This window comes from Dryas octopetala, chromosome 7 (assembly GCF_963921425.1).
Source record: "Dryas octopetala chromosome 7, drDryOcto1.1, whole genome shotgun sequence".
Taxonomy (NCBI): Eukaryota; Viridiplantae; Streptophyta; class Magnoliopsida; order Rosales; family Rosaceae; genus Dryas; species Dryas octopetala.
The window spans coordinates 9,969,026-9,983,055 of NC_141372.1; the positions used below are offsets into that span (position 1 = coordinate 9,969,026).

General features: G+C 34.5%; 1 protein-coding gene across 1 annotated transcript; it reads right to left on the minus strand.

The window, feature by feature from the left end:
• Window positions 1-9,935: 9,935 nt before the first annotated feature.
• On the minus strand, window positions 9,936-11,827 carry LOC147279507 ((R)-mandelonitrile beta-glucosyltransferase-like). Its single transcript, XM_086249605.1, has 2 exons — window positions 11,268-11,827; window positions 9,936-10,985 (listed from the first exon to the last, which is right to left on the minus strand). Exons 1-2 carry the CDS (start codon window positions 11,779-11,781, stop codon window positions 10,045-10,047), a joined length of 1,455 nt encoding a protein of 484 aa, XP_086105731.1. The 5' UTR covers window positions 11,782-11,827; the 3' UTR covers window positions 9,936-10,044.
• Between the last annotated feature and the right edge of the window lie 2,203 nt (window positions 11,828-14,030).

The following is a 14,030-nucleotide window of genomic DNA, read 5'->3' on the forward strand; positions in this document are numbered from 1 at the left end:
AAATCTACCTGCCATCCTTGGTCAAGAAATAGTTTTTCCTTGCCTCTAATGTTGGTGTATCATGTATGCCCAAGAGTGCACAGCCTCGACTCTGAAAATACAAACACTAGCATTATTATGTGCATATCAAATATTTATTGCAGATAAGATGAGATAGTGTTGAGCAACATAGTTTCACCAAAAGCAATAAACGGTTAAAATTTTACAAGTTTCACAAGCAGTGACACAGACCAACAAGGTGTAAGTGTCTAGCCTAGACGATCTTCAAATGATAAGCATGTGTTTTAATTAATTTATCTATTTATTCTTTTCTTTACAAGAGATTTTATTGAAAAAAAAAACAGGAAAAAAAGAAAAAAGAAAAAGAGATGGTACAGTACACAAAAGGTAAACATTATTGCATTTATTTGCCCTGTTCTCAGGCAAACGCTGGCAAATGGGAGGAAAGGAAATTTTTTCCTGCTTATCACAGAAACACTTTGCAATCAATATAATGAGTCTAATTTTTTCATGATAATATTGGATTATAGCATCATTATAATCCATCTCCTTGAAAAGAATCGCCATGAATACATTAGACTCCATCTCCTTTAATGTTAGACTGCAAATCAAAAGCCTTACACATCCTTGAATATCTTCTAAAACTCAGGTACAATACAAAAATTCGTATGAATTTCAAGTTCCCATAGATTTGGTTCTCACCAAATTTCCAATTAAATCTTTTTTGGTTCTATGATACAGAGACATACAAACAGAGTGTGTGAGGGATTCATCAACAGAAAAAAGAAAGAAACAAAAGAGGGAGCAATAAAAAGGAAAAAAAATAAAATTGCTATCATGAATGATGATACCCACACCCATAAAAATTACTATCATGAATGATGATACCCACATCCAATTTCGTCTGATCCATAGTACCCACTACTCAAGCGCGATTGTCCAAAGCTCTAACCACTGGAACAGTGTGAGCTACTGAAACAACTGGATCGACTAGTGTGAGCTATTTCCAAACAAAGAAACAAAAAATGAAAAGTAAGAAGAAGAAGAGAAACGTACAGATTTTTTACTTCTTAACACATGCCACTGACGTCGTACCAAGATCACTGGGTAAGAGAAACAGAAAGCACCACTGGATTTTGGGTATTTTTGAAGAACCTCATACCTCTAAGGTTTAGGGTTGAATTCTAAGTCACTTTTGTACGATCATGATTTGAGAGATGATAACCCATTATAATGATGAAATTTTTGCGCGCGAAGAATGAAATTGGCGGAAGAATGAAAACTCATAAAAAAATCTGGAGTTAACAACATTTCTCTTGCGTGGTAAAGGTTAGGGATTTTAAGGCGTAAAGGTAACGTTGCAAATAAACAATATCAGGTGTTTTGTTTAAATTAGACAAACTTAACATCTTATGCAACATTTTATCAAGTAAATGTTATAAATATTTATGATTAACAGCATTTATGTATTAAATGTTGTAAATTTAATGTTGCAAAAAGTTACTTTTCTTGTAGTGTGTCCTCAGTTTTGACGTGGACAAATGAGAGATTGCCATGTGTCTAAAGGGAAAAACCATTCTGAAACCAAACACCCCCTTTCTGTTCCCTTTCTGTCTTTTCTCTTCTTTCCTATGCCATGACAGATCTGCGCCATCTGCCATTAGCTGCCTTCATTGCTCATAAGCAAGGAATAAAATTTCAAATTTCGAGAAAATTTTAATGAAAATTTCCACGGAAATTTCGAAGATTTTTAAATTTCGACAAAAATTAGACGGAAACGATGAAAATTATTATCAAAATACGGAAATTTTGAATAAAATTTTACCATATGTTTATTTAACATATTATCTACTACATTGATAAAAAATATTGAAAAAACCAAATTATATGATAGATTTCATGTAATATGTGATGAATATAATGCGCGCTGGAGGTAAATACTGTTAAATAAAATTAATATAATGAATAAATAAAATTACTATATTTTTTATACTCTATAATCTATACACTAAACCTTATACTTTATATGCCTTAATATTACATTAAACCCTATATACTCTATATTCTTTAAGATATTGTATAAGATATTAAAATTTATGCCCTTTAGAGTATTTTTAATTATTTTTTATATAAAAATGTATTATAATTTATGGTTTAAAAATAGCTAAACGAAATCTCAAAAGAATCAAACGAAACCTCAAACTCTTTTTTTTCTTTCCAATTACCCAAAAACCTCAAACCTTAATCAACCCTAAACCTTTTTTTTTTTTTCTTTTTCTTTTTTCTTTTCTTTTTTTTCTTTTTCTTTTCTTTTTTTTATTTTTCTTCTTTTTCTTTCCTTTTCTTTCTTTTTCTTTTTTTCTTTTTTTCTTCTTTCCTTCCTGGCTTCCACTTCTTCTCGTGGGGCGTGAGTGCATGACCTACAGACCTTCCTTCTTCCCTTGCCTTTTTTTTTCTTTTTCTTTCCTTTTCTTTCCTCTTCTTTTTTTCTTCTTTCCTTCCTGGCTTCCACTTCTTCCCTTTCATTTCTATCTCTCCCAAGTCTCAGCCGCCACTGCTAGCAGCGACTCAGCATATCTGCATATGGCATATCAATATATCATTGATATCTATTTGTCTTCTCTCTCCTTCGGTCCTCCTTCTCCAGCGCCGATCTGATTTTCTCCCTCACCGATCTGATTTTCTTTTCTCTCTGTTCTCTCTGTTCTCTCTCTTCCCTCACCAATCATGCCGGTGCTGAGTTTGTAATTGCCAAGGAGAAGACAGAGCAAAATGGCTGGGTTTTGTTGATCGGAGCGAAATTTCGTCAAATTTCGGCGAAATTTCAAAAAATTCGATAATTTCGGCGAAATATTAGCGAAAAATTCATAAACTAGTGTTAAAATTTCCATACCCCTAAATAACGAAATTTTCGGCGAAATTTCGCCGAAAATTTCGAAATTTAACTCACTGCTCATAAGTCATAAGTTATAACCTTGTAATTAAATTTCATGGCATTAAAAAAAAAAAACCTTGTAATTACATTTCAAAAATTTCTTTTTTTTGAGATTTTGAAATATTATCCATATAATTTTGTAGTTAGTGGACTAAAATTTGGTTTTCAAAATTTATTTTTTATAATTAATGAATCAAAATTTTTATATTTTTTAATTCTTAAAATTCAAAATTTAATTCCTTTAACCTATTATGGGCAATTCTGGCAGCTTTTGATTTGTTCACGTCAAAACTGAGGACATATGAGGACCAAGTATTTCCCTTTTAGGAGAAAAAACAATTTGGGGCTCTTCGACCGATATGTCTTAGCCGGCCCTATAGCAGACAAAAAAATCTACATAACGTGTTGATTCATTTGGTTATAAAAAATAATTGCCCAAAGAAAAAACGCCCAATAATGATGATTTCTGCCAGTTGACAAACAGCTGGTGTGCTATGAGGAGAGATGATAGAGGCAAAGTAGATCAAAATTGACTACTTGTATCATTAAGTAGAAGAAAAAAAAAAGTTAGTTTCTAATATTATTGTTAATGTAAACAAGCCACTTCAAATGCGGCACCGCAAATACTGCCGTTAATTTATCAGCTATTTTTTTTTAGCCAAGGTCAATTTATCAGCTATGTAAAGCTTTATGAGAGAAACTTGGTTGTCCCCATTATACGAAATGTGATGCATCACATGCAAAAGAGGAAAAGAGGAGAGAGAGAGAGAGAGAGAGAGAGAGAGAGAGAGAGAGAGAGAGAGAGAGAATTTTCTCTCTTTTCCTCTCTTTCTTATTTTCTTGTGATGCGACGTTCTTTATAACGGAAACAAACAAGTTTTTCTCAAGAAGCTTTATAGCACAAATCAATAGACATTGGTTCTTGGTTTCTTTCTTTTTTTTGGGCAAAACAAGCCTATTTGAGTTTGAAGTTGACTAATTCTTGAGCTTCCTACGCCTCCTTCCCATTTGTAGTTTTTGTGATGCCACATCCCCTATAACGGAGAGAGACAAGTTTTTCTCAAGCTTTATAGCACAACTCAATAGACATTAGTTCTTTTCTTTTCTTTTATGGGCAAAACAAGCCCATTTGAGTTCGAAGTTGACTTATTCTTGAGCTTCCTACGCCTCATTCTCATTTGTAGTTTTTGTGATGCCACGTCCCCTATAACGGAGACAGACAAGTTTTTCTCAAGCTTTATAGCACAAATCAATAGACATTGGTTCTTTTCTCTTCTTTTTTTTGGGCAAAACAAGCCCATTTGAGTTTGAAGTTGACTTATTCTTGAGCTTCTTACGCCTCCTTCCCATTAGGCCTGGGCATTGGGCGGGTGGGTCGGCTTGGAGCCCAACCCATCTCTGACTATACGGGTCGGTGAGAGTTGGCTCGGCTCTTTGTCGGGGACGGGTCGGAAGCAATCGGAAACGACTCGGCCGAGAAGGAGAAGGAGAAGGAGAAACTGAGGATAGGAGAGAAGAAGGAAGAAAGGATCCAAATTAGGTACTTCAAGACTGCGTAAAGCACCAACTAACCACACATGCTTCTATGGTTTGAAGTATATATACGTGCCTCATCAAATGAACTTCATGTCAAACATGCTGCATACTACACCAATGAAACATCATTAGATAGATCCTAGTCCTAAACAAGTTTCCCAAGTTCAAACCTCCTGCAAGTCTCACTCTCTCCTGCAACTCTCTCTCTCTTTCATCTGCAGCTTTATCTCTCTCGCCTGTCACTCTCTCTCGCGGCTCGGCTCGGCTTCGGCGGGCAGTAGAGGACGGAACCCGCCACCCAAGCCGCCTCTATCGGGGTGGGTCAGCTTGAGGCTAAACGGCCGGCGGTGCGGTTGGAGTCGAGGGTTGGACGGGTTGATGCCCACCCCTACTTCCCATTTGTAGTTTTGCAAGATACGTATTCATGAAAGTGCACACAATAATAGATGACATGTGCACTGATCACATTTGTGCTCACCATGATAATATTGATTACTGAATAAATCGTAATTTATTATATAACATGAGTCTCGTAGTTCAGGGACTGGACTTCCGTTTCCAACGTTGATTCACTTGAGTGGTTGGTCTTGGATTCACCATTCACTCCACTCTACTTGTTAAGTTTGTCAATTCCTTTAGAATTTAAGAATTAGTTTTTCAATTTTGTGTTGGAGGAATGGAATATGTTTTTGGCCCCGTTTGGGATTGCGGTGGAGGACCCAAAAGCTGCTGTGGATGACAATTCTCAATCTACAGCAGTTTTGGTGTTTGGTAAAAAAATAAAAAACTGTTTTTCCCCACAATTCTCAACTTCTCACAACAAAAACAGAAAGTAGGTTTCTAGGTGCTTTAGAAAACTGCAGTGACTCACAACAACAATGAATATTTTATTTTACCCATAATACCCTCATTGATTTCTATAATTTTTATTTGTTTATTTTAAATTAAAAAATATGTTCATTATTAGTTATATTTTATATTGTGATAATTAATTATGATATTTTATTTATACGATTAAAATTATAATATACCCAAGGAATAAAATTTCGGGTTTCGAGGAAATTTCGATGGAAATTTCGACGGAAATTTCGAAGATTTTTAAATTTCGACAAAAATTCGACGGAAACGATGGAAATTATTATCAAAATACGGAAATTTTGAATGAAACTTCACAATATGTTTATTTAACATATTATCTACTACATTGAAAAAAACCAAATTATATGGTAGGTTTCATGTGATATGTGATGAATATAATGCGCGCTGGAGGCAAATACTGTTAAATAAAATTAGTATAATGAATAAATGAAATTAGTATATTCTTTATACTTTATAATCTATACACTAAATCCTAATATTAAACTCTATATACCCTAATTTTATACTCTATAATTTATACACTAAACCCTATATATTTTATAATGTATACTCTATATTATTTAGAATATAATATATAATATTAGAGTTTAGGCCTTTTAAGATATTTTAAATTATTTTTTTATATAAAAATATATTAGATTTAAAAACAACTAAACAAAACCCCAAAACGGCCAAACGAAACTCCAAACATTTTTTTTTCTTTCCAATTGCCCAAAGGCCCTAAACCCCAATCAATCCTAAATCTTTTTTTTTTTTTCTTTCCTTTTCTTTTATTTTCTTTTTTCTTTTTATTTTCTTTTTTCTTTTCTTTTCTTTTCTTTTCTTTTTTTCTTTTCCTTTCTTTTTTCTTTTTTTTCTTCTTTTCCTTTCTTTTTTCTTTCTTTCCTTCTTTTCCCATCTCTTTCGGTGTAGCTCAGGTGTAATTTGTACAAGCACTGAAGCACATGGTGAAAAAAATTTATGTATGTAAGTATGTATATTTGATTGGCAAAAAAAAAAACTATGTATATTTGATTGTTAATTTGTACTTAAAAATAACTTTGTGGGTTTTATTTATTTAAATATATATTTAAAAAGCAATGATGGTTTTTGATTGTGATTAGTGTACTCTGCTACAAGCCTACATCTCTGCAAGTTCCTAAGGTGTTGACACATTGGCTTTGCGTTGGTTTTCTAGTTTATTGGAATTTGCAATGAGTCCTTCCTTTTCTCCCCGTAAGAAGACTCCAGACTCCCCACTTTTTTCTTTTTTCTTTTTCCTTTCTTTTTTTCCTTCCTCTTCCTTTTCCTTTCCTATTTCCTTCCTTTTCTCCCTATAAGCCTTCATCCAGTGGCTATTCTCCCTGTAAGTCTTCCTCCAGTGGCCATTCTCGCCATAAGTCTTCTTCCAGTGGCCATCTTTTCTCTCCATTTCCATTATTTCAGTTACCTTTTCTTTCTCTCTCCCTCTAACTCATCTAATCTCTTCTCTCTCCTCCCTCTCTTCTCTCCGCGCCGATCTCCTCTCCCCGGCGACGACAGGCGACAAGGCCGGCTCTCATTTTTCTCCCGTCTCTTCCACTGGTCGCTGCCTCCTCTCAGTCGAAAATTTCGCCGAAATTTCGGCGAAATTTTTTGAAATATTTGTAATATAGTGTTAAAATTTCCATACCCCTAAAAATCGAAATTTAACACCTTGAATATACCTAAAAAAATAATAGGCATACTTATTTAATAATGTTGTTCTTAAAAAAATTAATGCTAATAAAAAGTTGTAGTCAAAAATTTCAAAAACAAGTAAAAAAACATTTTATTTTTACCAAACAAATAAGTGAAATGCACTTTCAGCATCATGTCCATTTAGTAATTATACACAGTTACAGCATTTTTATATTAACAATTACCAAACACTTTGATATTGTTTTTTACACTCATAGCATTTTTTAAAACATAGTTTACCAAACACTCAACTGCTTTACTTTACAGCTGACTTTACTTCACAACTGTTTTTTCTCACAACAATACCAAACTGGCCCTTTATTTTAGAGGATGGTCCTGCGTGGTTTAAAGATTCTATTTAATCAATAAATATGTATATTTTTATCTTAATTTTTACTAAAATTCATTTTTTTTTCTAAAAAAACCTATTATCCTTAAATGACAATTTTATATCATAAACTAAAAAATATTGTTACTAAATAGCAGTTAATTTAGTGGTATTTCTCTCCTCAACGTTGAGAGGTCTTGAATTTGAATCCCCCCACTGTCCATAATAAAAAAAAATATAAAAAACACTATTAAGACATCTCAAAAAAATCAATATACAAAGTGAGCTCTTAAACGATTTCCTGTATAATTATATCATATGAGAAATACACATCAACTGTTAACCATTATAATTATCAAATTAAGTTAGATTATGTGATTTATGTAGAAGGTTATATAATTTTATAATTGAAAAATCACCAAAGCCAAGAGCCCCAAAACCACATGTCAAAACCACCAACATATATCATAGGAGAATGACACCCAAGCTGGAGTGAACCACAATAACAAACCGTAAAGAAGAACAAACTTGGATAATGGGGGTGAGCATATTTTCTCTTATAAGAATGAATTATATAAGCATATATGTAATTAGGTAAGGTTTGAGTTATTAGATTGCGAAACAATTATTTTCTTTAATTCAAAACCTTGCAATCCAATTATTCAAACCTTATATGCTTACGTATACGTATGCTTATACGAGAAAAGCTCCAGGAGTAGATTTAACATGTTACTGCAATGACCACGATATGAGAGTAGGCCAGGTACCCGGGTAATAACAGATCAGGGGCTTTGGGTAATTGGATATGAATAAGAAAATGGAAGAGGAAGAGAGTTATGGATGTGGATGAAAAAATGAGTACCATATAGATCTAGGTTTATAAAAGATGATGTTAGGTAGTTTATATCTTTCTATGGAACGAACCAAAAGTCTTAAAATAAGTTTTTTTTTTTTGACAGTACTTGGGAGTTGGGTCACCCCACCTTCCCAAATTCTGATTTCGGCAATGTCAGTGCATGATCGAAACCGTTTACTTTTTAGATAACCTATTAAAGATTATTTCTGAAAAAAAAATTAAATCAATCGGAAATCGTTTGACTATATAACTGTTGTCAATTAAATAGAAAAATGGATGAGTTACAATTAAAGAGTGATTTTTTGAACAAACTGTTAATTTTTTCCATTTAATCAACAACAGTTATATAATAAAACGATTTTCGATTGAGGTTATTTTTTGCAGAGATAATATATAATAAGTGATCTAAAAAGTGGTTTCGATCATGCGCTGGCATTACCGAAATTGCGATTTTAGGGGGTGGGGTGACCCTAAGGACTGTCCTTTTTTTTTTTTTTTTCTTGAAGCCAATAAGTTTTGTTTTATAAATTGAGATAATATATACTAATTGACCATACATATAATAGTTACTTTCAAACAAAAGTTTTTGGATTAGAAACCATTCTTTACTACATTGTTTTTCATTTAAGAAGAGAGATTCGAACTTGAAACATACAACATCTTCCTCTATTGCATCTAATAATAGTTTAAAAACCATACTCTATTTATTTATTTTTCTAAATCTCCTCTGTTTCAGTGTCCTTCAAACCTTAAATAGAGAACATGGTGTTTGGACACAAAATTTTGTCTGGCCACGTGGGAGGGCCAAGACTGATTATGCCTCTCAAAAGATTCTTTTAGCTTATGGGCGTGCCACTGGCCGTATATGTTTCTAGCTGGGAATTATAGAGAAACGGCCTTTTGGTCCGGATTTGACTTCCTCTTGACCGATTGTCCGGCCAGGATTCAAATGAACCCAGCCTGGATTCTTTATGCGCCTAAATTATTTCTTAGGACTTCACTAGTCTGTGTAAATTTTTAAACGGCGAATGATAAACTAGTCTAACTTGAGAAAGGAAATAAGCAACTTTTGGGACAAAAAGTGGACGCAATATGAACACAAATGAAACTAGCAACAAGTAAGTGATCTTGATCACTTACTAAGCCAAGAATCTTACCATAGTTATGTCATTTTTCGAGAAACGCCCTAAGTAAAAGGAAACGGTGGATTTAAAACTAAATAATCAAGGACTATTTTCAGAGAAGCTTATTATAGCTAAAAGGAAAACCTTGGTTCAAACAAGACATATTAACTTGAAACGAGTGAGCTAATATTTAAGCAACAAATGGCATTCATTGAACTATTGAGATATTTGATAACCCAAAGCAAACAATGATTCCTCAAACTTGTTGGATAACTAATTTGAAAAGAAAAGTTAAATAAAATAGTAACAAATAACAAAGGAGTATCAAACGTCTATCCTTGCGTTCTTGTCATCAGAAATTTCTTTTGTTTTCTTTGAATCATTTCGGCCGGAATTTCTGGAGAAGTTCTAACTTGGCCGGGATGATTGAATTATTGAAATGATTTGTCCGGCCGGGATTTTCGGGGAGTAATAGACACATGTCCATTTTAGGGATTTTTAGGTGTGGTACCAACACATGGGGCTTTTGTAAATGAATCTACTTCAAATCTTCATACCATGTCCAAAAATAAAAAGGTCTAAAAGGTTAAATACTTGAGATTTTCATATCATCTCCAGCCGCATGGTACATTGGTTTGATACATAGATGGGGATCAATTACACCCTTAATACAATAATTAATCAAAATCTAATTTCTCAGGGACAGAAGCACCTGGTCAACCATTTTGTTCAAACCCAAGAAAGACAACCCATTAGGAGCAGCCACTGCCTCCTTTGCCAACTTCTTCCATTCAATGGCTTTCTTCCTCATCTCCTTGCCCTCCTCTCCCTCCATCAACTTTCTCACAAGCCCCTCTACATAATCCCTTTTGACATCACCCGCTATCTCCATGCCTATACCCCACTCTTTGCAACTGTACCTGCAATTGGTCTGCTGCTCAGCAAAGAATGGCCAACAAATCATAGGCACTCCACCACAAACACTTTCAAGGGTAGAGTTCCATCCACTGTGGGTCAAGAACCCTCCAATAGAAGGGTGGCTCAGGACTTGTTCTTGAGGGCACCAACTTGCAATTAGACACCTATCCTTGGTTTCTTCCACAAACTCTGGTGGAACCACAGCTGAATCCCCTGCAACAAGGTCAGGCCTAATGACCCACAAAAAGGTCTGGTTGCTGTGAGCAAGTCCCCAAGCAAACTCAATCAGCTGCTCGGATGTCATCACTGCGATGCTTCCAAAGTTGACATAAACCACTGAATTGGGTTCTTTAGAGTCAAGCCATTCAAGACACTCTAGTTCCTCTGTCCATAGGTTTGACCCAATCGAGTGCAAATCGCTATCTGCTGGGATCTGATTAACTTGTACATGTAGGGGTCCAATGGAGTAAATGGGTGGTAGCAAATGTGAAAGACCATCTAAAACTTCATGTTCCAAGTCATAGAAGGTGTTCAAAATGATAGCAGAAGCTCTTTGAGCTCGTTTGGTCTCGGACACAACAAAAGCAAGCATTTGGTCATCTGGGTCTGTGGTTCTAATGAAGCTGGGGATGTCCTTCAAACGAATACCTCCCATGCCTGGTATCCAATCTATGACAGTGTCCAAATATCCGTTTGTCAAGTAACTCTCATCTGCAAAATCAATGAAAATAAAATTGTACTGTTAGTGAATGAAACATTCTAATGCAAAATGTTAAAATAGTAATTCATATACAAAAGTAGTAAACAAATCAATAAAGATATTAATTAATAACAAATTAAGTAAATCTTTGACTTCCCAAATGACCTCTCGGAAGTACTTTGAAGTCATTTCCTCATATATATTCCAAACAATATGCACTTTATTAACAAAAAACAGAGAATCAAACAAGTAGTTGAGTTTGTCTAGGCTTGAATATTATTATTGTTTAATACCTTTGAGAGGAGTGAGACCCTTTTGAATGAGAAGGTGGAACTGAACGTAGGCCATGAAGCCACAAGCACTAGTAGTCCAGAAAAGAACTTCTGGAACACCCAATTCTTTTGCTGCATCAAGAGTGAAGCTCATGGCACCATCAGAGACTATGCAACTCACAGGAGGCGAATTCGGCGAAGAATTGAGGTTGGAAAGAAGGTCTCTGAAGGGTGCCAAGCATGTTCTGCTTGTGGAATCACAGAGAGAAGGTACGTCTTGGGTGGCATTGGCATCATCAGTTGGAGGGAGGCCATCGGGAATGGCCTCGAATTTAAAAGTGGGAAGGCCATCAAGAGAGTTGGGGCCTCTGGATTTGAGCAGACGTTTGTGGTTGTACTCTGTGTTCACAAAGGTTATATGGAAGCCTTTGTGGTGGAGGAGTTTGGCCACTTTGAGCATTGGGTTTATGTGGCCTTGAGCTGGGCATGGTATGCATACTGCATGTGGCTTCTCTGTCAATGCAATAGAACCCATACTTCTCTCTCTCTCTCTCTCTCTCTCTCTCTCTCTCTCTCTCTCTCTCTCTCTCTCTCTCCCAAACTTTATTGCTAAAGAAAAATGGGATGTGTTGTGGAGAAGAGAAGAGTTATGGTGCCAGTTTATATAGAGCAAAAGGGTAAGTCGGTTCATGTATATATATAATATAATACAATATTTTACAAGTCAAATAAATCCAACTATTGTAAGTGCAAGCAATATTGATCACTGCTTCATTGACAGTACTTTAAAGGAATATTCAGGGTTAAATATGTCAAATACGGCTCTTGGGGTTGGAGATGTTCATTCAAAACTCTTACCAACTTGAATATGAACATCAACGCCGTTGGTGCATGCAACTATCCAAGCTCGTGAGTTGGAGAATTAATGTGCTAATTAGATATAGGGGGTCGGCAGCAGATCAGTATATACGATTTTGTACTCTTTCCCATACTAGCTCTGTGGTCCGGGCATTATCTTTTTCTTTATATTTATATATTTTATAATATATTAATTCTTATCTTTATTAGGCTCAACGCTTGATCGAGGACAAGAGGCTGAGAAAAGTATAGAGAATTTGTTGTTTCTTACGAAAGAGGCCAAGGAGGTTAAAGGGAGATTCGAATTCTGACTTTGATACTAAATACTCGTATTCACTAGAACTATAAGTTTTTATATTTATTTTCAAACTAAAGTACAAAACAAATTAATCAACAAATTGACATAAGTACATAACGGTTTGAAAATTTTGAGTATCGACAAATCAATTATTAAAACTTTTTCTTTAATATGAAGAGGGTGAGAAATTTTCAACATTTTGAAAATAAATATAACTAAATTAATAAATTATAGTTGTCAAAATAATTATTTGATCTAGTAGATAGCACTGCAGACGAAATAAGTCTTGAATTCATAACTCATGAACGTTAGTTAATTAATTAAAAATATTATATTGTGTGACAATTACCGATTAAAATTTTAAAATTCAATTCAAATTTACCTGCAAAATGGGACTGAGATTAGGAAACAACTTTCTTTTCGTCAAAATGCTGAGTCGTTTCCAAAAATTTTGAAAAATGAATTGTTGAAGCAGTGATTTGTTAGTTTTTTAATAAATTTTTCTAGACATGTGTCACAATAGATTGAAGTAATGTCTTTATTTAGTTTTGCTTTAAACACGTGTCATTATATGATACGTTTTGACCATTTTGTAACTTTTACAAATTTACATACGTTAGTGATGTATGGTACATAGCAGTTGCTTTAGCCACTGTCAGACTTTGTTGTTACTGTTACGATGCCGCAAAAGTTGATTTCTCTTCTCCTCCTTGCCGTCGGGCTCAAACCGACTCCACCCGACTCGCCCGCCAAACCGAGGCTGTCACAACCTGAATCGAGCCGAGATGTACTTGAGCAGTTTGGGTGGGGATCGAGTTTTCCAAGCCGACCATTCGGCTCAGCTGGTGGGTTGGGCCTCAACTCGACCAACGCTCAACCTTATTTTGTACCGTTTGTAATTTCGTTTAATACATTTTAGTCAATGTTAACTATTATGTTAGTTTAAAAATATTTATTAACTAATTTGTAATATTAAAAATTTTTATTAATTTATTTATAAATGACCCAAATACCCTATAATGTTGACAAAGCTTACTTTCTTTTTTTTGAAATATAATTTTTTATCATTAAACCTAAATGTAACATATACAGAATTTTGAGGCACTTGGACACTAAGTTCAGCAGACCCAAGATACTCTTTTCTATAAGGGTCAATGTCAGTTACTTGGGAAAAAATAAGAGTTAATTACACTTACAACCCCTGAGGTTTATCGTCTTTTCACATACACCTCATGGGGTTTCAATAATTACACATACACCCCCTGAGGTTTTAAAACTGTTGTATATAACCCCCTACAAGAAAAATAAATAAATAAATAAAAAAGAAAATATTTGTATTCAGGTTGGACCTTACACCTTGAATAATCTTATTAGGCTATTTAATCCCTTAGCATGCTTTTTTGCATAATTTCTCATCATTTTCGTCTCACTATAGGGGGTTATATGCAACAGTTTTAAAACCTCAGGGGGTGTATGTGTAATTATTGAAATCTCAGGGGGTGTATGTGAAAAGACGATAAACCTCAGGGGGTGTAAGTGTAATTAACTCGAAAAAATAAGGGTCAGTATAGAAAAAATTTTAAAATATCATAATGTATTTACCCTTTGGATGTTGATAAGGCTTACTT

Excerpts from the sequence above, each read along its gene's own strand:
- LOC147279507 (XM_086249605.1), bottom strand. The coding sequence starts at position 11,781 with ATGGGTTCTATTGCATTGACAGAGAAGCCACATGCAGTATGCATACCA. Across the intron at positions 10,986-11,267 it reads GGGTCTCACTCCTCTCAAAG|ATGAGAGTTACTTGACAAAC; the intron begins GTATTAAACAAT and ends TTGATTTTGCAG.